The 26,710-nt window shown below is 37.3% G+C and overlaps 1 protein-coding gene across 3 annotated transcripts in view; it reads right to left on the bottom strand.

The window, feature by feature from the left end:
* Positions 1-21,458, bottom strand: part of LOC139117038 (uncharacterized) — a 31,140-nt gene extending 9,682 nt beyond the window's left edge. The window contains exons 1-2 of one of the 3 annotated variants that reach the window (XM_070679850.1): positions 21,175-21,458; positions 3,222-3,407 (exon numbers count right to left, since the gene is read on the bottom strand). In XM_070679850.1, coding sequence (XP_070535951.1) covers positions 3,222-3,407; positions 21,175-21,268 — 280 coding nt within the window. In that variant the 5' untranslated portion in view covers positions 21,269-21,458. The remainder of the gene's footprint in view (positions 1-3,221; positions 3,408-21,174) is intronic. The other 2 variants (XM_070679848.1, XM_070679849.1) reach the window with 2 other exon arrangements.
* Positions 21,459-26,710: the final 5,252 nt, after the last annotated feature.

Genomic DNA, 26,710 nt, shown 5'->3' with positions numbered 1-26,710 from the left:
CAAGGCAGATTGGCCAGCAGCACTGGGGTTATGAATTTTGACCATTATGCATTTTAATTGGCCCATTTATTGATAGTGTTTGTAAGTTGTGCATTCATTTGAACAAATCCCACCTGCAAGCCATGGCAAATAAAACTAAATATCAAGGTGCCACCTGCAGCAGTTTGCAAGATTTTTAAAGTGGATAGACAAACAAACATAAATTAAACACACATACACACATACATATAGACATCTTTTTTCCAGCCTTCACGACAAGCTCATATTGCCATACATTTATGGAATGGGGGATGAAAAACATTTTCATAGAAATTTACTGGCAGATTTAATGAAAACAAACAATTTAGGACTTACATTCAGTGTTATCAATGGCAGATTTCGAAAATTTAGGCATGTGTAACTGGAATGTGCAAAGTCTTTCAAAGTTGACACCAAAATACCAAAATATTGCAGTTGCTGTTCATAGTGATGGAAGAGATTTTAGTGCGTTCTGGGTTCTATTTCACAAAAATGTCAAAAAAGGTAAGTATACAGAAATTAAGCAAATTAAGATAAATAGATAAAAAAATCAAGGTGAGACTTTCAAAATTTCAAGGCCATAGTTTGATATAATTATGCAAGTCATATATGGTTGTAACTAATGAAAAACAGCAAAACGTAATAAAGCTGATTTCTTTCAATATCCAAAATTTTTTCTTCAGACATCACAAAAATGTCATTATGGCACAACTAGAACAAATATATTGCCTATTCCTCAAAAAAGATTTGGCTTATTGTTTCTCACATGAATTAGAATTGGGATCAAGAACACATTTTTATGGTACAGAAGGAAATATTTGGGGACGACATATGCTGGATATAATTTACTCCATCTAATAAACATTATCAAATGACAAAAGACATTTATTTCATAAACATCAATAAGTAATACAACACATTTATTTCATGAACAACATCAAATAAACAGAACTACAAACAGCATTCGCGATGACAAAACTACATGAACTAAGAAAATAGATAATATACCAGACAGTTTGGATGGCTTACACAAGATAAAACCTGAGAATAGCTGGATTTTCAAAGGGTGTAAATTTTTGTTCACTGGTTGTGAGAGCTTATTCTCAATATAATGATATGCCATCACTGTCAATGAAGATATGCATTTCTTAGAAAGGCTGCTTGAATATGTGGATACAGGGTCTAGTACAGAGATAAAATCATCAACAGACCATTTCTGCAAATGAAAACAAACATTACATCAATATCACTTGAAATGATCAATATTTTTACAACTTTGTAACGTTCATGAAAGTTCAACCAATTTGCATGAGCTTGGACTAAACACTATTAATAGCTACGTAAACATAGTTACATGAACGCCTAAAACAACATTTTTAAATACCTGTTGTGAATATGTTGAAGGCTCCTTGATGTAAGTTTCATGTCATTTTAATAGAATATCTTTTTATCATTTCTAAAATACCAGAGAGAAACAAAGAAGTCTAATTGCGCATAAGTTCACATAAAGAGTACTTTTCAAATACAATATAAATGAATTGTCTATTATCATTTTGTCCCAGCCCACTTAAGACCATATTGTTTTATTCTTAGAAAACATTTTGTCATAGTGCATTTTTGTCCCAACATGCTTGCTAACTACATTCCAACCTTCTCCTGAATAACTAAGTTGTCCTCAAGCTTTACTGTGAACCATAAGGCTGTATATGATACACAATAAAAAAAATAATAAATAAAGACAAACGAAGACTAAGCACAACAATTATGAATGATTACATCGTATTACTTACCTAATCAGCACCAACGGTCAACCCAATATCAGCGGCCGTACTTAAAAAACAACACACGTATCCATAAAATGATGGCGATGGTGAAAACTAAAACTTAAGATATGTGGCAATGCTGTGTGAGTAAACCCCTATAAGGCAGCTTTCAATAATTACAGCCGTCAGCATATGATGTGGCTATGTCTGAAATGTTACAAACACATGGTCTCAATATTCAAAAATGAATTCTGGAGGATGTTCCGACCATTATGGGACTCAACAAGTCATCGCTGATGACACAGTCCCCGCTCGCACCATTACTTGTGATGCATATGCACACTACAGTACAATGTCTGTGTTCCAAGTTTGAATGAAATCTGTTCAGGGATAGTTGAGTTATGGTTCAAAAACATGAAAACATCGCAATAAAATGGCCGCCCGGCAGCCATATTGGATCGTATCGCTAAATAAATTGACGTGCATATATATGCCATAGTACTTTATCTGTGTACCAACATTGAACAAAATTGGTTCAGGGATAGTTGAGTTATAGCTCAAAAACATGAAAAAATCGCAACAAAATGGCTGCCAAGTGGCCATATTGATCGTATTGCAAAATAAATTTATGTGCATATGTATGGCACAGTACTTTATCCTTGCACACAGTTTGACAAAAATTGGCTTAGGGATGACAGAGAAACGACTGCTGACAGACAGACGGACGGACGGACGGACGGACGGATGGACGGACGGAAGGAAGGACAGTACCCAATCTATAAGTCCCCCCTGGACTGTGTCTGCGTGGACTAATAAATATACAATCAACGCAACAAAATCAGTATGCATCAATAACTAAAGAACAATCCTAAAAATTAAATGAGCAAAAGCACACGGTGTCAAAACAAGATTAATTTTCTCTTTTTAATTAATAAACTGCATCTGTAAAATCCTTTTGTTCTGCTGCAAGAAAGAATCCTGTCATCTTTCACTGCATACAGTGGTCTAAAGTTCTCCACTTGAAACAACCACAGCAGGTCCATATTCCCTATAGCACATGGAACCCCCAAGGATGGACATACAGACAGACGGATATACACACAGACCAACAGATTGATGACATTGGCCCCTAGTGTGCCTTTGGCACAAGGGGGCAAAAATGAAAAATATCAACATATTACAAACATACTAAAAAGATGCAAAAAAATTTGCTCCTTAAAGCATAAAATTCAAAATACAAATATAAAAAACAAAATGATAGGCTTTAAGAAATAATAATTGAAAAATGAGAATATTGAATGAGATCAAAAAATACACAATGAAAGCTTAAAATAATGAGAAAAATATTAAAAAAAGAAGGAAAAAAAACAAAAAAGAAAAAAAGACAAGGATTAAAAAGGATTAAAAATAAAGAAAAAAAGACACTTAAAAAGTACTCACTTGGTGGACATTCTTGACAACATTTTCCCTTGGGTATATATGCATCTTTGCAGTTGGGTATTTCACATGTTATACTAATACATGTGGTTGTGGAGTTCCAACATGTACAGTTTGAACATGGATTAGCCACCCATTCCTGTCCATGCAAATGCAACTGTCCTAAATACAGGCACGGTAAATCATCATCTACAGTGACACGAAAATAACTAAATTTAGACAAATGAAGTTTCCAGTAGTGTATACACTACAAAATCGCATGACTGTTCACCCGAGTGTGCAGTTTCTTTTTAGTTGACAAATCAAAGAATCAAGGCTAATTGTATTATCTACCCAGTAATTCCCTCTAAATTTTGCCTTTCTATTTCTAAGGTTTATTACTTTTGTATGACTTCAGCTATTTCCTGCAGCATTGCTGTATCGCAAAATTCTCTATCAGTTCAGTATGAAAAGAAAATAGCTTGTCAAAGGTAGTGTTAAACTACATACAAATAAACTTGATGAGATGAATGCTTTAGTCTATTTAATCTAATTGGATCTCTTTGATAAAGTGTAAGTTATGGCTTATTTATGTTCTATTTAACTCAATAATAGCTGTCTTTTACATCCTCGGTTAAAATCACCAAGTTCTATTCGTTTTATAACTGGAGTAATTCACATTGATGGTATATATCACTAGAACAATTTCTGTACTACCTTTACTGCATCCTTGACATTTCATTATTAAAGGTACCTCTATAACTAAATTTCTACAACAATGTTGGTGAGACTGGAGAACACTGGGTCCAAAATGAGCCCTTTGACAAATTAACATTATCCTAGGGAGCATGGGCCTTTTATCTAGTATTGCAAAAGGGAGGACTGTGATGAATTAACATCGTCTTAGGGAGCATTGGTCTATTCTCTGGTATCGTGAAGGGAGCCCTTTGACAAATTAATATCATCCTAGGGAGTATGGGTCTATTTTCTAGTATTGCAAAAGGGAGCCCTTTGACAAATTAACATTATCCTAGGGAGTATGGGTCTATTCTCGATCTACTGTTGCGAATGGGACCAAGGAAAAGTTAATCATGACCAAAAGGAACAGGTGACCCAATACTCTTCAGTCGCACTTAATCATGTCTCTTGCCGGGGACCAAATCTCACCATTCAAAATATTGTAATCCTTTTGTTATCAGTGGATCATTTTTCTCATTTTAGGTAATACTAAATTATCATAACATACCTTTGCATTTAAAGCACGATATTACTCAAAGCTACAGTTGTTTCAACTACAAAGTTTCCTCCAGCGCTTCCAAGGCACGAAGCTTTAAAGATTTCGGCTTTCAATGCACCTGTATTGCTTATTGTACCATAACCAGTTCACTTTCATGGCTTGCTAGTTTACACACAGCATGCCCACAGTGTGAGTGGTATGAAGATTAAAATTTTTTCCACTTATCTTATATATATGTATATCCAAGGCTTACCATTGGCCAGTAGCACTAGTAGTACACTTGTTTAGCTTGCTGTAGGCTGGCATCATTACGGGCTTGCTTGCTTGCTTGCTTGCTTGCGTGGCTTGTAATTGTCTCTCATCATTGTTAATGCGTCTGCATGTTATCCATAAGGTTGTATAGCTGGCATTGTGCACATTCCGTAATGAAGCTTGCTCCAGTGTTAGTAAAAATGTATGGTTTGCAATTGGCTTTAATACGCTGAGACGAGCACATCTCTACGGCATGCTGCGGGTGTGTATGACTATTAAAAGCACAAACAACAACCTGTTGGCTTGTCAGCATCATAAGCCTATAAGCATAGCTTTTTCTGCACTGCTGTTAAAGTATTAATAAGCACAGCTTGTTTTGCAGTACACAGTACACCTGTAAGTATTGCTATTGGCTTGCACATTAATAAGCACAGCTTGTTTTGCAGTACACAGTACACCTGTATGTATTGCTAAGGCTTGCACATTTGTAAGTCCACCTGCATGCTTTGCTATTGGCTGGCACTGCTTCTAGTTTGCCTAAACAGCTTATTATTGGCCGGTACCACTTTTAAGTACAAGTACACCATGGATTCCTATTTGTCTGTACAGCAAGACTAGACACCCAAGTTTCTATTGGTCTGCACCACTATGCGTGATCATACCAAAGTTCTTGAAAATATGGTATCACGTACTACACTGTTGTGCATATTTGTTCATAGCACCATTCATATGCCTGCTAATATCCCTTTACATGGTAAGACACTTGCCTTGATTTCCATCAATCTGAAATACTCAGTATTATCAGTACATGTGTACTGATTTCCATCAGTCAATTCAATTCAGGTTTGCTGCCTGGATTCCAGTGATCTCTGTCACTAATATCATATTCTATGTCATTGATCGTCTTTCAGAGTATTTCCCAACATTTCTTTTTTGTGTCAATATCATTGTACAAACTCCACACCATATAGCAATACACTTGCCATGATTTGTATTGCTCTGTGCTGGCATCAGCACATTTGCAGCAAGTTCTATTGGTCTGTACTACTATGTGTACACCTGCCTGTATTTCTATTGGTCTGTATCACCGTGGAGCCATTATTTTTATTTCTATTGGTCTATACTGCTATGCCTACACCTGCCTGTATTTTTATTGGTCTGTACTATTATGGGTATTCACCTGTTCTTATTTCTAAATTTGCGTTTACTACTACAGGTACACCTGGTCTTACATCTATTAGTTTTACACCTGTTCTTGTATTTATGGGTCTGCACTGCTATCAGTATTGGCTTGTACTTCTGGTATACACACTTGTATTAACCCTTTGAGTGCCAAAGTCAATTTTTGTCACCCTTATAAAATATACCTAAGCCAATTTTTGTTGGATTTTTGCCAAAATGTTGTCAAAAACTGTGGCCAGTGAAATGTTGTATTCATTTGGTCCAAAATTATCAGAAAAATTACAGAAAAGTTCATAGAAATTGGTAAAATGTTGCACTGGAATTTTGGTGGGAAAAAATACAGCAACCAAAGGGTTAATCTTACTGCTATGTATAAGTGAACCTATCTGTCTTTTATTTCTTTGCACTCAGTGTCAATGCAGGAGTCTAGCAGTGTGACAAAGAGAATTCCCAGCAGTTACTGATCAAAGCAAGTCATGCTGTTTCAGGTTTGTCAGTGTTGCTGCTGAAAATCTGACTACTGTCATTTCTGTCGGTCAATATTTCTAAAAGTAAATTGGCATTAGGATACCAGCAAGACTTGCTATTGGTTGGCATACATGCTGGAATTTGACTGCTATTGGTAAACCTGACATTTGTATCGGGTTAATATCTCTTTAGGCACACGTGGCCACCACTAACAAAACAGCAAAACGTGTTAGTGGTCAGTAGAATTCTCCTGATACAACAGGACAAGATACTAATTACTGGCCTGCATTACTGGTACCTACAGTAGTAAGACTAGCCAACGAACCATGATCTTGTGGCTTAACCCTTTGAGCGCCAAAGTCAACTTTTGTTACCTATATTAAATATAACTCAATCAATTTTTTTCAGATTATTGGGAAAAATTTTGATAAAAAACTGTAGCTAATATAATATAATGTCCATTTGGTCCAAAATTATAAAAAAATGAAAGGAAAATTCATAAAAATTGGTAAAATGTTGCACTAAAATTTTGGTGGGAAAAATTACAGCATTCAAAGGGTTAATGTAGCTATCTTGCATGGTTGAGTGTACTTGGTTATTTCTTTGTCTCATTGTCGGACCAGACTTTGAATTATTTTGACAGATACATGTATGTGAATCCTACCATCAAAGGGTACTGAATTAGTTATGTACTGTTTCACTGGTCAGCCCTAATGTTGACTATTTTAGAAAGTATTTCTTATCCTGATATTCATAGTAGATACATTGCACGATGAATCTTTTTGGTAACATCGACAAAATGCGTCCCGACAGAAGATTAAAATGTGGAAGTTGGTATGTTTGATGCCGATGTTTAGTCTGTATGATTCAGATAATGTAGGTGGAAAAGAAATAGCTACATGATATGAACACTTTTCCCATGCAACCTTGGCAGGTTGAACAAAATATTGAACAAACAACTTTGATAGTGAAATGAGAAAAAGCTGAGAAAAGACATTCTAACTTTGTAACGTCAAGAAGGAAAGAACCCACACAGAAAAGCTCACTGCAATATATATGCAAGAACCTTTTTAATGACCATGGTAGTTACGTCATGTGTGATGTTAATTGTCTGTAATCTACATTAAATAGTCTGTTTGACACTCTATTATTACTGAATCGAATCAACCATGATGACTAATTAACCTTATCTAGGAGATTCTGTAAACTTATGATAAGCATCCTGAAAACAGGTGGAATAATTTAAAATGAAAATTACGGTTCAACATGTAGACTAAAGGTTGTGAACGATGGAAGTGAGCTTAAGATATTATCAATCAATACTTGTGGTGCATAATTGGTGAATCAACTGTAATGTTTTCACTAAAATTATTAAACAATATTCTGTATAATATACATATATATACATATATATATATATATATATATATATATATATATATATATAGATAGATAGATATATATAGATATATATATATATAGATATATATAGATATGTAATCAAAAACCATGGTTCTCAAACTTTCAAGGCATATTTGAAGAGTGACAACACAACTTCTTATACAATAACTTACGACACAGCTAACTTGTAAGTGTCATGTTTATTTCAGATCCTTGAAACAATCTTGTCTTGAAAAGTACATAACTGGTACATAAGTAAAGAACAGAGTACAGTCTGAAATGTAATCACAGGAAAGTTACTGAAAATGTAGCCCGTATGTAAGAAACACTAACTACTGAAGGCTTTAAGGTTGTATAGGAGGTCAGTTATGCTAGCTTGTCAATGTGTAGAAAGCTAGCAGGAAGGGTTGATGGGATTAACGGAGAAAAAAGAAACAGCTGGGGAGTCTCTAGAGGAAAGATAAAGCTAGGGGGTAGTCTACAGCTCAGGGGTATCTAGTGGAGAATGCACTTGATTATTGTCTCACCTGCCCTTGGACTTTAGTTGGCTGAGAAACAATACTTGAAAAGTTAAAATGCAGTTGTTTTGACCTCTCACTGCTATCCAGACACTGCGTTCTGTTTTGTGTCAGTGTAAATATGTGAAAAAAAATACATAATGACATGTGTGGCGTGTTAGCGTAGCAAATTCTGTAAACTTGTGGTGAGCGGTGTGTGACTATCCGTTTAGTGGTATTTGTGATGGACATAACAGGCTCGTGAGTTGCGTTGGTGAGATGAACTTGCTATGTCCATGAATAACAGGAGCACAGCCACGCCGAGACAAGACCTTTTTTTTTTCATCGACACTTACAAGCTTACAGGATGGACCCAAAAACCATCACATCCACACTGTAAATTTGGCAGTGGATAATTATTTGAGTGTTTTGAAATTGAACTTCACAAGTGTTTGTAACATGACAATGGCAATGACAGTGTGGCGATGCGTAAGAAGAAAATGTGTTCATAAAATCAGGTGATGGTACACGAGGGAAAAGAGAGAAAGTGTAATTTTGATAAAGACTTTAACCTGTTGGGAAAAATCATAACACATGACAGACAACGGGGTTGGGACAAACATAGACACACAACACATCAATACTACTTTTGAAGTTTAACATACATAAAAACAAAAAAGAAAATTAATAAAAAAGAAGAAATCAATACACACTGGGTGCTTGCACTAAATAACACAAAAATAAAATAAAATACGCAAAGCGATGACAAAAGTGTTTTAAGGCGCTTGTAGCAGCCCCAACTATAGATGGCTCCTGAGAGCTAAGCTGTGAATAAGCTTGGCAGCTTTGCAGCAGCTAAATGGAATAATCTATGCAGCGGTAGCAAATGAAGTAAGCTATGTGAATAAATGGCATTGGGATATGCAGACACATGGAAATTCTTGGGAGATGTGAAAATGTGATTCTTTCGGGCCAAGAATCGGCACAAAATGTGGGGTTTTTTTTTTAATGAAAAATATAAGGGACAAGCAAAAAAGTCAGTTACTCAAAGTAATAAGCTTGACTGTGTGGGAAAAAATTTGTGAACAAAAGTTTCTCAGCCAACGTAAGCCTTGTGGAGCTCAGGTGCAGTCCTGTGCAAACACCCAGTGTAATGGCTGGCGCGTGGTATATGTGCAGTGGATGGTCAGCAGGACTGGCCAAAACCAGCTTCTGTAACTAGACATGCATCCATTGGTAATATTAAAAAAAAAAGCCAATATTAAGCAGAAAAACAATATGATAATAATAAATAAAACAAACAAAATATATGAAGCTGAAGAAATAAAAATTTACTGAGCAGCTGTGCATGCTTTCTCAAAGATTGGAAGAAAGATCACTGTATAGATGAGATCTGCAAATGTTAACAAATAGTTTTGAAATATGTCTCAGAGTCTAGGATTTTCATCATCTTGGTCAGAACCTGAAAACTGTTTCATTCACCGTGCAATTTTTTGTCGTTGTGAAACAAAAAAAGCTGACACTGAGACATTGGTAAACCAAAGTGATTTTGCCATGGATAGTAATTTAGCTGTAGCAAATTCCCATAAGGAAAAAAAAAAAATTGATCCGAAGTCGAACAAAAAGTCGGATACACTAATTTTAGCCCATAGCAAAATCACAGAAATGAGAGAAAGATACTTATATTATGCTGAGACAAAATATTAACATCGCTTTATGTCATGCAAATTATGCTGCTTATAAAACATGCACAAAATAGAGGCTTACAAAAAATATATACAACCTTTTAAACCCACCTATATAGTTCAGTTCAAAATTTTTTTTTAATGAATGCCAAACTTACATTTTGTACAAACAAACAAAACAAAACAAAACAGTACTCTGTTCTACTACTTCATATATTAGTATGGACTTCAAAAGTGTCCAACAACAGACCAGTCTTTTTTTTACTACTACTTTAGGATTTAGGATTATGGTGAGGAAATTTTGTGATGTATTAGCTAGCCACTTTTAGGATTTGTTAGTCGACAAAACCTTATGGGTAATTGTCAAATAGTTAGATAAATGTTATCAATAGTTTCACGGAATTTGTTTTTTCTCGTGTTTAAACGACAGAAACCTTATGAGCAGATTTGGAAGTTAGATTTGCCAAAGCTGGTTCACCAATGTCTGTACTCTATATGGCTCACTGTTTTGAACTGCCAACACAGATGTGTCATTTGACCCAATCTACGTTCTTCCATAAACGACTTAACTCATGCTGATTTCCATTAGAGATATTTAAACACTGATTGTGTATGTTTGAAATCATGGTTCTTAGAAGGAGCAACATGAGACATATTCCAGCTGTACTCAAAAAAAAAAATTGTTTTGCATATCAAACCATTTATCTACGCCTATTCCTGATCTACAAATTTTCTTAACATAAGTAATTGCCTTCGTAAATAGCTTGAAGCTGTTTCTGCTGGTATCTACTCTATTTTTAATTTGAAGTTTTCAAATTGTCTTTATGCAACAACTGGCATGAGTTGCGGATGATTAACTGAGATGTAAATAAACGCTGAGATTGCGTGTGAGAATTTCATTCAAAACAGCGGGGCAGCATGGTTCTGAGATGGAGCCTACTTTATGTAGTGCAGTCAAAACAACCAAATGACCTTCTTGAAAGAAGTGCCGGAAAACTGAAGGATGTTAACTTTGCCCAAACTTTTACCAAGGTGACTGCAAACCATTCTGTTTCAAAATCACCAATGGAAATCACTGGTCACAGAGTAAATTGCGCTAAATTGTAGTGCTGAAGAAAAATTTGACTCTGCAAGCTTAAATATTGGTTTGCACAAGCAGCATACCACTAGTTCTATATCCGCCCGATCCCCAAGGCATATTCTGCCCTGAGACCATCAATGAAAGGTCAAATTCAGGAAAACCACTGAGGCAAAACAACTACAAACAAAAACCTTACTCTATACAGTGGTACCATCCAGAAATGATCTCGAAAACAGTTGCCCTCCGCAGTACAAAAAGTCAGGAACAATCGGATTTGCATATTTTCTTATTTATTTCTTTGCATGCCCCCAGACTGACGCCAGCTAGCCTTAGTGTACAGGATTCATTCATACCAAGATTGCAGAAACAGCAAAATGGCCACTTTTTGAATGAAAAGTCTGGAAACATTTGTCTTTAAGTTGAAAGGCTTTCACAATACTGCCAATATAACATCATATTAGACTTGCAAATGAACTCTGAAAAGAGGCAAACAAATAAATTCCACTCATATCACACTCCAAAAGATGATATAGAAATGAATATGCCGTATGATGGTTGCTTGAGACAGTTGCTTGAGACAACGTGTCAAAATCAGATTGCCAGTCATGATTGATACGTGGAAGATGAAACTGTTTCATCGTTTTGTGAACACCACTGATTGCTGTGTTCCCAAATGGCCAGGGATTAGCTTTCTGTAGAGAACAGACTGTATTTGCTTGATGAAAAAGACATTAGACTCTCCCACAGCCCCCTCGCTGCCATACACACTAGTGTGGACTGGCTCAGCGAGCCGGCGCTGGCTGAAACAGCTCACTGAACTAGGCTACAACATCCACAGAAGTGTGCAACCAGTAAGGGGTGTGAGAAAGTCTCACAAAAGACCATGCTACCACTGATGAAATCAATACTGCCAATGAAGTCTTTACAGAGCTTTGAGAAGTTCGCTGTGACACTTGTCACACACCATCAATCCATCACTGAACTCAAGGGTCAGGCAGTGCAAGTATTTTTGCCATTAACCCAGGGAGTGCTGTAATTTTTCCCATCAAAATTTTAGTGCAACATTTTAACAATTTTTTTGAATTTTTCTGTACTTTTTTTCATTATTTTGGACCAAACGGACTTCACATTTCATTGGCTACAGGTTTTCGTCAAAATTTTGGCAAAAATCTGAAAAAATTTGACTGGGGTACATTTTATAATGGCGACAAATGTTGACTTTGGTGCTCAAAGGACTGTTGATCAATGTTTAAATGGAAAGAACTAACAACTTGTGTATTGGACGTGCAGCTTTGAAAGTCCGTGACAGGCTACAGAGTTGTTTTGATTACTTTGAACACATCGGATATATGGATGGATCGCTGATGATATATAAGTTACCGACTTTTCATAGAATACACAAACTATCATTTATATCATAGTAGGGTGTATATACAGTATTTTCAACATGCCCACTTACACGTAGGTTAAATACAACCAGAGCTTCAAAGTTGGCTTTGAGCATCAGTAACATCGTCGTTTGCTACACTGCCGATGCTATCAGGCTTCTGTTACATGTGCACACCATCAAACATTGAGATACATAGTCAGAGGGAAACTCAGCTCTTTCTGCACAAATTAATGTCATATGCACCTTCAAACAAATTTTCGCCTGTTTACCCTGATTCCCTGTAGACAGTTCCACAATCTCTATTGAGAACATTGGGTTTGGATCAAACCATGGTGGTAAATGGGTAAAAAAGCGTTCTCAATCAATTTTCTTTCATGATCTTGAATAAGATCAGAGTTCATTATGAAAAGTTTACGATATTTCAAAATGTAAAATGGCCACTATACGTTGATTTCACTTCTGCCAGAAAGTATTATTTTCAATGCTCACAAAAAAACCCTGAAAAGTTAGTTCACTCTACAGGGTTGACGGTGAATCATGCTTCAAAACAGATCAGAAAATTATCGCATAAATTTGTATCCAAAACACTGAACCCAGGTACATCCAACCTCACAAGCCTGCAAAATATACAGATATTAGACATTGCTCTTATGGAACCCTGTCAAAAATGAATGATTTACAAACTGACAGAAAAAAAAGTTTTAGAGAGAGGAACCATGCTCTGGAAATCATCAAAATTGGAAACCTAGATCACCTTGTGAACTTTTCATGAAAAATAAACAAAAAAATCGACCATGCCTCAAAAAAACTTTGTATGCAAGAAGATCTCCCCATGCTTGATCGGTGGGTGTAAAACAGTACGATTTCTAGACCTTGCTAAACTATGGCAAAAACAGCATGACTGCCTGCAGCGCCCTTGCCTAACAACAGGACACATTCACAGTTGTGACCTTACGAAAGGACAGATGCAGGGAGTGGTTCCAGGCCATGGTTGAGACAATCACCATGTATTCATATACAGGGTTTAGCTTGACTTTGGAAGAGGCATAGACCCTTGAAGGTCTATGGAAGAGAACACATTTTGTTCCTGTTAAGTATGTGATCACTATTTCACAATAAAATAGACCAACAACTCTAACTTTTGGTAAATGTTTTGCTCCAGTAAACGACTTTTCTACTTCAAGCAAATGCTACACATTGCATACAATATGCAAAATTGTATTGGTGACAAATAAATTCTTGTCCACTGACTAAAATTAAGCTGTCAACAATTTTTACACTGCATGGATGCTACAAAGATTCGTAGGATATTACAAAATGAATACTACATGTATCACAGTGATCGAGGAATTAAAACTTGACACTGACTTTACAAATGACGGATAATGCCTCACATCTTGAAGCAGACAAAGCTTGAATGAGTAAAATTTCCAAAATGGGCCTTGTGTTGCCACTGTCCTCTTTCACAACTTTTTGATGCAACTCATAAATTTGAAGTATTGGTTCACATTTCTGGCTTGTTCATAAAATATCACAAAAGTTGCCTTGTAATTATAAACAAATAACAAACCATGGAAAAACAGCCCGGAAATAGACCCTAGATGTCACTGTCATCACCATTTTTTTCAATCACAGGGCAAATTTAAATCTCCAGTTTAATAGGTCATCCAGACTGCAAACATTGTGTCTCCCTCCACAGGGATTACTTGAACTTTGACCCCTGCCACTTGAAGATCTCATGACGGACACATGGCTGTCTTGAAGTCAGATGTTATCTCGAAGATTTCCATCTAAAGAGCCTGGCACCATGCAATCCCTGGCCTCTTTATGTAACAACTGCATGAATAACCTCAGCTTTGGCAAGGAATATTCTTTTGTGTAATAGCAGACTATGCGCAGCACTTTCAGTCCAAATTTTTTGATTGAAATGCCTTTTTAAGCGATACAGAACAGTGACAGACTCCCAGCTTTCACAAAACTTTTTCCTTTCTTTGACCAATTCAATAGCAAAGACTGGAGGGTTCACAGGGCACAAATAAAAAGGGGAAATGCTTCACAAAAGGTTTGATCCAACCAAAAGTTTCAGAACCTGAAAAGGATTATGGGTAATGTTTGTTTTTAGGGAAATTGGTTTGTTGGTTCACTTCTCCTCAAGTGCACCACTAAATGCACCGTGGATCCACAACAATGGAGGGCTTTTCAGAGTCAAATACAGACGTGAGAGATGATAAGGGGCTGATCCGGACCATTTGAACTTTCCATTAAATGATTGCTCCTTGTCGAAAGGAAGCAGACAATGAAACAGCACCCATAAAACCCACTCTGGAACACATTTCTGCACATACAGCGAACCTCCTTGAAGGGCTTATTTTCACAAGTGCGAGGACCTCTATGTCGGACGGTGTTGTTGTTTTGAACTAACGCATTGCATTTTAAAAAGAATGTTTACGGGTCATTGCTTGATTAACACTTTGGAAGCCAAAGTACACATGGGGCCATCTCAACTTTTTTTTTCATGACCCACCAAAAGTGGGCTGTTCCAATTGTTTTAACACACTTCGGACAGCTGATAGAATTCCTAGTTAGGCAAAGACACCCATTCAGAAACTCCAGTCAGGCAAAGAATCTTTTACAGAAATTGAACAAACAGCGCCTTCTATTCATTTGGTCAACAGTGAACAGAAGTTGAACTTTTCTGATGGATTGCTTCATGGCTCACGGGTCTGTGAATATTTGGAACAAAGCTCTAGTTTCCTGCTTTATCCTTTTTTTTTTAAAGAATGCAAAAAAAGCCACCAACCAGACAGCACAGGAAGAGGTGATCCAGCCCTAGACTTGTTGAGAATGCCTCTCCAAATCAAAAGAAAGTGAAACACCCTTCTGACTTGGCTCACAACCTGAATTATAATACCTGAATTATAACACCCGTGCACAGCAGCTAAGAGTCATTGAGCATGATGGGGCATACTCATCCCCCCCCCCCCCCACCCAGTCGTGTCTGTGCTTCCGTTTTGCTTTATTTTGCATCATGCTGTACTAGTTTGGAATGTCGGGGTCAGGCCACAGTGTAAAGAGGCCAGACTAAACGAAGTACATCACTATGCAAGACAGCCCTGCTCCTTAATTTCAGCCTTCCGACAGCTGGATAGTCTTCCATTCCCACATTAAAATTTATGAACTTGTGTCACAAAAAAACAAAATTAGGCTTTAGACGGCTCAGAAGATGAATTAGCACCCTGAAGGCACACAAAAAAGGCTGGTGATCAACAGTATACTTTTTGTTGCTGAAGAACGTCTGAGTTTAAAATAGTCTGCTAAGAGGGTTGACAGAAAGTGAGAAATTTACGACGAACACACAAAATCTCTCACCGGTTGTGGTTAAAGCCACGTACGTGTGTCAGGAATGCCAGTGGCAGTAGCAATGAACCCAAATGATAAATATTACATTCTTCAAGGATTGTTGACAATGTTCCATTAAGACTGATACATCCCCCAAACCATGGGATGTCCTAAAACAAGGCCACTGTTTGTTTGTGTCCGCGGTTTTTTTCTTTAAACCATTTCAAAGTTTGATGATAACACTCTCCAGCTGGGTTCCATCACAGCTTCCCTTCAGCTGAAGTCACCAACTATGCAGAATCTTTTTGATTTTGGATCTCTGTTATCCAGGCAAAAACTTAAAAATTTCTTTTTCACATGTTTGTCTATCATCACTGGCTTCTATTCAATATCAAAAGGCACACAATTAATAAAAATATTTCCCTTGTCACTGAACTGGAGAAGTGGCAGCTTTGAAATGACGTTTTAAATATTTATAGGTTAAATTTATGTTTATCATCATTGAGTGTGTTAATGATTGAACTTTCACCTGTGACAGAAAATGAATAAAGATGAACTCATAGAATAGATTTTTCTGGGGTTTTCTTTTGTAAAATGTTACTGGTTTAGAGATATGCTCCGGCACAAGCTTTTATTTTTGCTCGTCACAATGCCAACAGCCTAAGCAGAAATTCTCATAACATGCAATCACTGCAATCTAGATATACCACTGTTTGTGTGCATTCCTTGGCACAAGGGTTCAATGACTTGGAAAGCAAACTAACGAGTTACCCAATTGATTCACAGCCTTCACCGAACTGCTGTATTATACCAGATCAGGCCAGAAACCAGTTCTACTAGCGAAAATCAACCGAAAAATAAGCCGGCAAAAATAAACGAATAGCTGGTCAAGTTATCTGGTGTTTGGATAAAATGTTGAGACATGCTATCCAAAGTCTTGGTACACGGCAAGTCTTATCAGCTGTGCATAAATTACATAATAATGCTGAATAGGCACCGAAATTCCTCATGTATTTAGATTAAAGGAAAGGGGTGGTGTCACGTCCAGGGGCGTTATGCCAGAGTAATTAAAGTAGGCTGCACCACCCATCAACAGTCTCTAATCCCTCCATTAAACATGCCAGCTGTTTGTTTATACATTACGCAGGGTGTTCAACTTTTGATGTGAAATCTCCGTGATTGTCAACATTTCCACTTCAGGAGTATCCCAATACAGGATGGGAGGCATTCCAAGATTATTTCAAATTGCTAGTATGTAATAGTAGCATAAAATGTTCCATTGTCTCTTATTCAAGCAGGGCGATACATCCTTCTCTGGTAGACATCAGTAACTGTGGATTTGACAAAAAAAACTTTGAATGCCCTTAATAACACGAATGACAGACAGGAAAATGTTTTGAACTGCAACATTTTGTACAAATGTATTGCATGTCCATGAATTCACACGATGTCTCTTATGCACTGGCATTTACTACATGACAAAGCAACTTGAGAATCACTCAAGAAATTGCAAACAGATGTCTATTCTAATCAAGCACGTACATAGCTTTCTTGTCCTTCAAGGGACCGCCATCCCTGCTTTCACGAGGGCACTGAAGTTTTAAGTAGTTTTAAAATGAGGGCTGGATGCGTGTCTGAGAACTTGCCTGCTCAACTACAAATATTGGCACGCAAACATTGGCAGCGAAGAGCATGCAATCAGCCATCATCGTTTACAAACTAGTTGCAAGAGTGGATCACAGGAACTCATAATAACAAAGACTGACCAATAAATTGAAACAATCTACTATAGATAGTAATTGACTTCGGTTTAATATGCAGATCTCCCCTCAAGTGCTGTTGATGTGAAGGAATTTAGTAACATATATGTGATGTCACCATGGCAACCAAACCTGGCATGATGCAGTAGCAAGGGTGATAATTTCTCAGATAAGCATAGAAAACAAAAGGTAAATAAACCTGTGATAAATATGCTTGACCTCAATGAAGACAAAGTCAAAAGGATACTTGAAATTTTCAATTGGAAACACTAGTGAAGCCCCCTCCCCCCAAAAAATTTAAACTTTTCAAGCAATTGTACATTCAATGACATGTCAATTAGGTTTCATTGCAGTTTCCAACATTGACTAAAAGTGCCAGGATTCTTAGGGCAAGTTCCGAAAATTTCTCCTGGAAAAATATTGATTACCGATCAAGCTAAAGAAACAAACAGAAACGTGGTTAAGTTGCATGGGCACGCATAAATATGTTATTCCAACGTTGGACCACCCACAGGCAGAATAAAAAGCAACGGGTTGCACACACCACAATTGTACAAAACAACATAATTTACAAGCCACCGGCTAACTTTAAATTGTAACTTCAAAGTTCTAATCTCCAAAATTTCTTTAACCCTCTGATACTCCCCTCCCACCCCCATTTCAAAATACAGAGGTCCATTTTGCTAGAGAACACAAAATTTGGCAGTGAAGGGTATTGACGGAAACTGAAGTTTGGTCACATCTCCTTTAGATATTTTTTTACATCCATAGCATACATATTAACCTTAAATGAGAAAAGCAAAGATCCCCTATTGTACCGAATTCCTGTCTTGAAACAGCTGTATACAAAGGTGTTGGCTCGATGGACACAGAGCTTTGAGTGCCACTTCAAAACGCTCTTTCATTGAACTTGAAAATTCAACATGTTTTCTCACTTAATTGGCAGTCCTCATTCAGCTATTGAGCGTTTCCTATCACCTCACAAGGATGGTGCAGACTACAGCTTCATTCAGTTTTGACGTCCACTTTTTAGGAACCTGCTGACATATCCTCATGACAATAAAGTTGTGAATATGGAAATGCCGGAAGTACTTCAGACTGGTTTGGATGGCATTTGCAATGTTAAGCTACAGTACATTGGCTACTGTAGAATTTTCTGTCTGTCGTCGATAACTAGACACCATAACCTTTTTTTTTTCAATGGATAGCTTCATGAATGGAAAACATATTGGGCCAGATGTGTGACAGCAGATTGGTTCACGTCGTTAAAATTAAAATTAATGTGGTTGCTACGATCAAGAGATGCCTTCTAAGTTTGAGTTTTAAATGAACGTTTAAGTGATGGTTTTGATGCCCTCAGACAAAACACACAATGCGGTGCTTGTTGCAAAGATGGTAAATTTGTTCTGTGTTTACACAATTGTGGGCAGTGTGAGTTGCTATGTACCGGGAACGCCTTAAAAGTATGGGTTTCGACTGCACAAACTTAGGTTTCAGGATTTCTGTGCCTTTAACAAGAAATCCAGACCAAACAATGTTCCAAGAATAGTGGATTTGAATGCTTCTTAGTAAGTGGCAAAATTTTCTCAATTCTATCTGAAAGTTGAAATGAACCTATTATGTACTGTCATTATCAGCAGAGCTCTTAGCATTGAATATTTTTCCATTACAATTCCATTTGCACAGCAGAAGGTCACCCCACTAAGATCAATGATTGAAAAGCTCCAATATAATCCCCTGAATTTCGGAACACTGTCATGCAACCACATTAACTCATGAATAGCAAGCCATACTGGGTGACGTAACAGTTATGTAGATGAGACAAAGGTCAACATCTGTGCTGTAACAATAGCTAACCTAATCAAGAATCAGCTGATAACATGGCCAGGTACTTCCAAAAAGTAAAAAAAAATATGTAACCCCCACCTGTGAAAACCATTGTTCATATATTAACATGCATAGAAGCGGCACACTGGCAAAATATATAGCATAGGATTATAAGTTGATAATTCCTAGATCCTTGCAGGGAAAGTTGATTGCTTGGAATGGAAAACTTTCAGAGTTATCACCAAACAAATATGTGCTGTAATCTTTGTAGAAATGTCCAGTAATTTCCACTTAAATATTTGTTTGCCATCAGTTTAGGTATCTGTGATTCAAAACTGCTGACGTAATGAACTTGCGAGTCAATTAAGGAGTTGCTTCAAAGTGTAAACTTTCCATATTTCCACTTTCAAAATGCTATTGAAATTCCAAGATGTTCCAAAACAAACGAGAATACCTAACTTTTACAACTCTTATCCAAATAGAGGTGACTTATTCACCACGATCAAGGGGTACACATTATGCAAATTTTATTAATATCTCATGTAATATTCAGCACCTATGCATAAGAAAGCAAGATCACTTATTTGATTGGTCAACAAATATTCCACTCCTTGATGATTCATGTCACTTTAGGATAATTTTCGGGAGTTGGGGTGATCATTCACTGCGTGATGAGAAATAGCGACATGCCACAAGTGGCCATAAAACATGCCTGGAGAGTTAATTTGGATTGATAATGGCAAGTGCAGATGACTGATTGCCGAGCTTGGAATAGAGTCTCCTCCATCAAATGTAGGCACCATGATATTATGAGGAAAACATACGCACAGATGAAAAAAACTGTAAAGTTCATCAGGCTACCGAATGTGGCCAAGCTGTTTCACCAATTAAGTTTACAGCACTTGCCTGGCTCTGAACTTTTTTGCTGAGAAGTTGAAGAGTGTTCTAAACTAAGAGCGTTGTTTTTTTTCAAAGTCACTAGAAGGTCCTAAGCTTATCGGTCATGTAAATAAAGGCAGTGAGCAAAGTTCCCTCTCTTTGATGTTAAGCAGACATTACTGGGCCAGATAGTGCGGAGAGAATGGTAATTTGATGCAAAGTTCACTCCCCGCAGCCTGAAGCAAAGAATGCGGCTGATGTGGAATTCAAATACGATACTCTATAGGCAGCAACACACAACTTCTGAAAACTTTGAACTGCTCCACGGCCACATGAATGTGTATGAGCAATCAACAATGGCCCCACATCTCATTAAGTTGGCTATCTCAAAGTGGTGGGTCTTACGTAATTCAACCATCAGTGAACTCCTTCGTGGCTTGATCTTAACAAACAGACCTTTGCACGGGTTTTATATGCTGCAGTGCTATTTGAGGAATCAGTTCCTTCACGTCGAACGCTTTCATAAAATATATTGGACAAGAAGACTGCCTACAAAATGGATAGGCTTGAATGCAAGTCTGACACAGTCTCACAAGTGTGACCTTTGCTTTCATCAACATTAACCTGAGACAAAAAGAGTAGGAGAGACAGAGATGGCACCTAACTGGTACTCCTTTGAAAACACAACTGTAGCAAATGATGGAGGGTGAATGTGATCTGCCTCATTACGCACTTCTAGTCTTCAACATCTCAGAACCATGCTATTGCTGCTGCTTGAACTGGGGTTTTCATTTTACTCAAAATATTCTGTATCTCTGTTCAGAACGTATTGTTTCCAAAAAGTTTGGCATCATTGTGAAATGATAGTCAGGCAATCAATGCATGCTAGAAGATCTTTCTTATCCCATGCAACGTTTCAAATTAGAAGTTACAAGAAGACAAGTAATTATAAACAGTCAATAAAAAAAGTTCTACTCACTTTGTCCCTCTGATACTGCTACAAGAAAACATAGGCCTACGAAAGCTAGGAGCATCCATCTATTCCGATGGGTTATATCCACAAAGCTATACATGGTCGCACAAATGACGACCTGTAAATTCTTTGCACAGGCGAGGTATCTGCAGTCTGACAGCCAGCTAACAGCCCAGCGAAAAATCCAGAATGGCAAGACTGGGCAATTACAGACTAGCAGGATTAAAAAGGAGCTTGAAGCTGGAGATGATTGGCCAGTCGCCAGCAGAGATAACTGACAGTTTCTTAAGTATACTTCAGACAAATCAGGCAAAGTGGGCAAGTCTTAAGAGCCATCCCACGTCCAAATATGGCATCGTGAAAAGTGGACAGCCAGCAGTTCACCTTTGGCCAACCAGCTACTATTTTCTGTTTGCTTGAGTACAGCCACTTTAAATAAGTTATTGTTTTCACAGGGAATGAGAAGGGGGGGAGGGGGGACAATTAACAGAGGATTCAGGCTGAATAATGATCTTGTGTTGTCTGAGTATACGGTGGGATGTGTAACCAAGGATACAGGTGGGGTAATAACCTACTTCAAAAGAGTTCACGAGACTTGTGCGGAAAGGCAGAGCTGGTTGAAAAACAGAGGAAGGAAAAAGGCGGTGTTTGAAATTCACTTCAGAACCAGACAGGGAGACATGCAAAATAGGCCAGAATCAACTCCTGTCTGACTTCGTTTGTATGTTGCTGATGCAAGTATCGGATTCCTTTATGCACATCTCTGAGAAGCACAATCAGCTCTATAGATGGAGTTGATTATGTCACAGCTATGTCCATCACTCTAATGTATGCTAAGTACGTCAATGACATTGAACTCAGTGGAGGTCTGTAGTGAACTCAGACTTTTTTCCTGGCTTTCTGTGCTGTAAACTCACTTACACTTGGTTTTTGAGGACGTAATGTTAGTGTGGATACATAGTTTGGTGTAGCTGGCATGGAATGTCAGAGGAATGAATTCTGACTGTGGGAATGGCAACATTTCTCCCCCAAGGATTCCACAGAGGTCACTTCGACCAACTCCTTTAATCACTACCATATTAACAATGGCGCAATTGTGAGCCACGGACTAACAGACTATTTGCCCGGTGCATAAAGCCAACCGTCTGGAAAAAAAAAGACTTCCTCACTCATGTAAATCATTTCCCTTGCCGAGAGAGCCAGAGTTACACAAAGATGTCTGTTTTAAATTCAAATTTCATGTCGCACACTGTAAGTCAAAAACAAACATGGCAAATCTTTAAAAAGCCAGGCAGGTGAAGTCTCATTTTACACAATAACCATAGACATTTCAAAGTAATCTTTCTTTTTTCACCACCTGAGCACAGAATCTTCGTCAAAAATGCGGCAGAAAATAAACACGCATACATTAAGAAGTAGTAGGGATTATTTTGTTTTGGGCCTCCGAGATTTGCCTTACATTTCTATAAAATAACCATCTTCACATAATACTGTGATCAGTTGCTTTGTCATGTCGGGAAGAATTTGAAACTCCACAAATCCAGTGTTGACATACTTTATACTTGTCCCAGACTACTGAAAGTGAATTTGAGAGCACTAAGGGTAGTTTGTTCACAAATACACTTGGTACAAAGGACCTGGTCATGGTTGTAAGCACTTTGCGGTCATTCGACGCAAACGCCTAAACACGTTCGATACAAATGAATAAATTTTCGGATGACACGATGCGGCTTCTTGAATCACTTTAAACAACACACAGTCTCTTCAGCGTGGAACTTCGCAGCAAGACTCACAAATCTACAAGAATAATTGTGCCACAGGGTTTTCTACATTCAAATCAGTATTTTTTGCTTTGCCAGTGTTTGCGAAAAAAAAAATGCCTTTTTTTTATTGCGGGCAGATATTATCTTTACCTGTTTCAAACATGACCACACACTACTCGTTTCCCCAGAACACACTCCCAAAGCCTTATTAAGTGCCATTACTAGTCATAATAGACGGAGCTGAGCCATTGTTCATACTGGCCACTTTGGGGATCACTTCATTGACTCTTGACGGGACACTCTACCTTTCCCTCCGCTCTTTGTGAAGTATTTCTTGAATGTCGTGTTGAAGCAGACACTATTCAGAACCATGCATTTTAAGGAGTGCAGTTGAAAACTATGTAGCAGATCTGCAAACAAAAGCAGCACATTTTCTGGAAGATACTCAGGATTTGGCCCAATGCTCGACATACAACGCCCATTCTGGGCTTGAAATTACCTTTAAAAATTGGTGATTGGTCAAAAATGCTCAAATATGCCATGTCAGTTACACACCACACAAACAAAGAAATGACCCAATTTGCTCAAATTTCAGAGTATTTTGAGGCAACCTTGTTAGGTACTGTTCAAAACCTTACAGGAGTTAACTTGATGTTCTTTTGTTATGCATACACGCACAGATTTATTTACAAAACACGTCATCTTGTTGAGTGAAATCACAAGATGTTCATAGAAGATGTATGTAAATGAAAAAAATTGCTAGCCTTGGTTTGGACGAGCATTTTCATGCTTTGATAGAAATACCCATGTCTCAATAGTATTCATTTCCTTGCCAAGGTAAGGCTCCATTACCTTTTGATGTTTTGTCCGTAATTTTTGTTCTGTACGTCAAGTGGAGTTGTCAACACTGGCTCTTTGATACATGCAGTGTCCAATATTAGTGTTCCCACCTGAATTTTGGACTGAGGTAGAAATAATTTCTCAACAAAAATGTTCATACAGTGTATGATGTTGGCAAGGCTAATGCTTTATATTTCAACATACTTTGGATAAGATTGTACAGTTTGTTCCGTGAGATACAAGTAATGATAATATCAAAACTTACAGCAACTAGGGCTGCAAATGCTGTGTACAAAATGAACAGAAAAAAAACCAACGAATTTTTGTACTCAGTGCAAATCTTATCTGGCAGTATAAGCAGAACGTTTAAGATTACTTTTTCTGGTCATTATAAATCACCAAATCCTATTGTTGCAAAAGAAAAAAAACTTTTGTTGGGAGGGGAAACAATGTGAAATGGAATAAAATTCACAGTTGTTCCACGTTTCAGATCGACAGTTCCTGTTACCTCAAGTCCCGTGTCTCATTACCTGTAATGGCTAGACACACATTGTTCATTTTAGACAGGCCGTGCGCCATTGAAAGTCATAAAAATTCCAAACCACAGTCGGACATGTTTCCACTTCTACACAATGAGAAACCTACTTTTGATTCTCGAGGACTCAAGCTTGCCAAAACTCAGCAGTAGGTGTCAAATTTCCACCCCTGTAAAACTCTTCAATGACCTTTGACCTGTCTGCCATTTAACAAACGCCGGTCATATTGGTATAATTTGGGATGAGAAGTGGTCTTCCGTACAGACTACATCATCTGTTTGATGATCATATCCCATTCACAAGAAAAAAACACCGCAAATGATGATGAAAATTCTATTCTCAAATCAAAGCATCAATTCTGCAGGTGTTTGAAATGTTGAATATGCAGATATTATTTATTACCGCCATAATTATGACCCTGTGTTAAAACCACGACTATCAAAGTAAATTGGTAGTTAGATTGTAGAGTAACAAATCGTCATGACAACAAGATGAGTTATCACAGTGTTTTCTCTAGGTTTCTCTAAGGGGGACAATTTTTGATTATGATAGAGGGGGACTATGCTGCTAATAAATTATGCAAATTAACATTGTTCTAGGTAATAGAAAACTAAGGTTATAGCATTGATCAATCATCAACTAAAATTCACTTGATTTTGTTTCTTTTTTCCATCCAGTAAATTTTGAATAAATTAGAAAACTAAAAAAATCATTCACACTTCATTTTTTAAATTTAAAATAACAGTTTTGTAATCAGGTGGCAAACTTTAGTCAGTAGTCTGTCAGCTTTTATGACATCCTTCTGTTGACACAAAGCTGGTATGACTTTACTGTGGCTGCAGATAAAGGGTTTAATCAACTAATATGTTACATCATTAGACTAAGACTATAAGTCTGTAATCACAGTGTTAGAATGCCGCTATCAATACTGTCAGGGGTGACATGTCATGGGTTTGTGTTTGTTTTAGTGGCAACTTTGATTAAATTGATCAGGATTTGTGTAATTACACACTCTGAAGAAACCACTGTTGTCATGGATATTGCGCTGTCGTCAGAGTTACCACTGTCAAGTTGACCAGCAACATTTGACTAAATAACATGCCGTTCATCAAAATGGACGAGGAAAAAGGTTACCATTTTAATACGAGAATTTAAAACAAATGTGGGTATAGTCTGCAACGGGGAAACGTTTTCAGGAATAAAATTTTTCAAAATCACAAAACATGACAATACACCCTTAGTCATACAGAAATAAATCATTGTAATTTTGTCTATCATTTCATGGCCAGTTTTGCAAACAGTAAAACATCTTTGATTTACGTGTAAGGTTGATAGACTTTATCTCATAAAATCATTTCAAATGATGCTTCTTTTACATGGTTAAACTTTGATAAAGGCGTATTTCACAGGAAAGGCGTATTTCACACAGGAGAGTTCATTCATGATATTGCTGTTGATTTGGGGGGCATTTGGCCAATTTGTTTTGTCTTCGTCAGAGACATGGGTTTGTTAATCAGTAATTTTGGATGACCATTCAATTCACAGTGATGCTTTTTTCTTGTGACTTAATTTCTGAAGTATTAGCAATTTGATTCATCTCTGTCATTTCCGTCAAACACAAAAGACGCACTTGCATTTTTATCCCCTCGCTTTTGAATGCATTTTCTGATATTATAAATCACCAAATCATAAAACGTCCGCAGGATTGATGTCAGGGTTGCTCAACACATTAAAAATTATGCAACAACTCATCAAATTTATCTAATGTTACCGGGTGATAAATTTACCAGGTCTATAAGACCAATATATTTATCTAGATGTTGATGTACACCTTGAATAAACACAATGACTGTGTCGAACTCGTAATCCGTTTGTGTTACCTCATTGAGTTATGACTTTATGGTGAATAAATATGGCCTGTTCTGTGCCACAATGGCCACATTCCAAACCTGTTGCACTTTACTTTGCCCTTTGCAATCGCCACCCCATTGAACAATGCCACCGCCAAAACAAACAACCTCCAATCACCGCCTAATCTCCTCATAATCTTTCCAGGAGTTGTCCACACAGGAGTTGTCCACATGCAGTTTCTTCTGCGATAGTTCAATGATTTTGTCACATTTTGTAGAGATGTGCCGGTATTGAATGCATTTTTTTATCTCTTTGTATTCAGTATTGTATTTTGTATTTACATACAAGGATTACAGTTTTCATGTTCCCCTCTCTGCTTATGGCCTTGATCATGTGGGTTCCTTGATAAAGTTTTCAGTAAACACAGCGAAAAACCGCAACTTTGACCACATCAAAGATAAGTTCTGGGTTTCTTTGAATTTATTGACAGGTTCTGAATTCTGAGTTCATGGTCAATATTGTTGTGAGTAAGTCGACACATTTCATCAGAAC

This window comes from Ptychodera flava, chromosome 18 (genome assembly GCF_041260155.1).
Source record: "Ptychodera flava strain L36383 chromosome 18, AS_Pfla_20210202, whole genome shotgun sequence".
NCBI classification, from domain to species: domain Eukaryota; kingdom Metazoa; phylum Hemichordata; class Enteropneusta; family Ptychoderidae; genus Ptychodera; species Ptychodera flava.
Note: the sequence above shows the minus strand (reverse complement) of the source record. Positions and strands in the feature narration are given on the sequence as shown.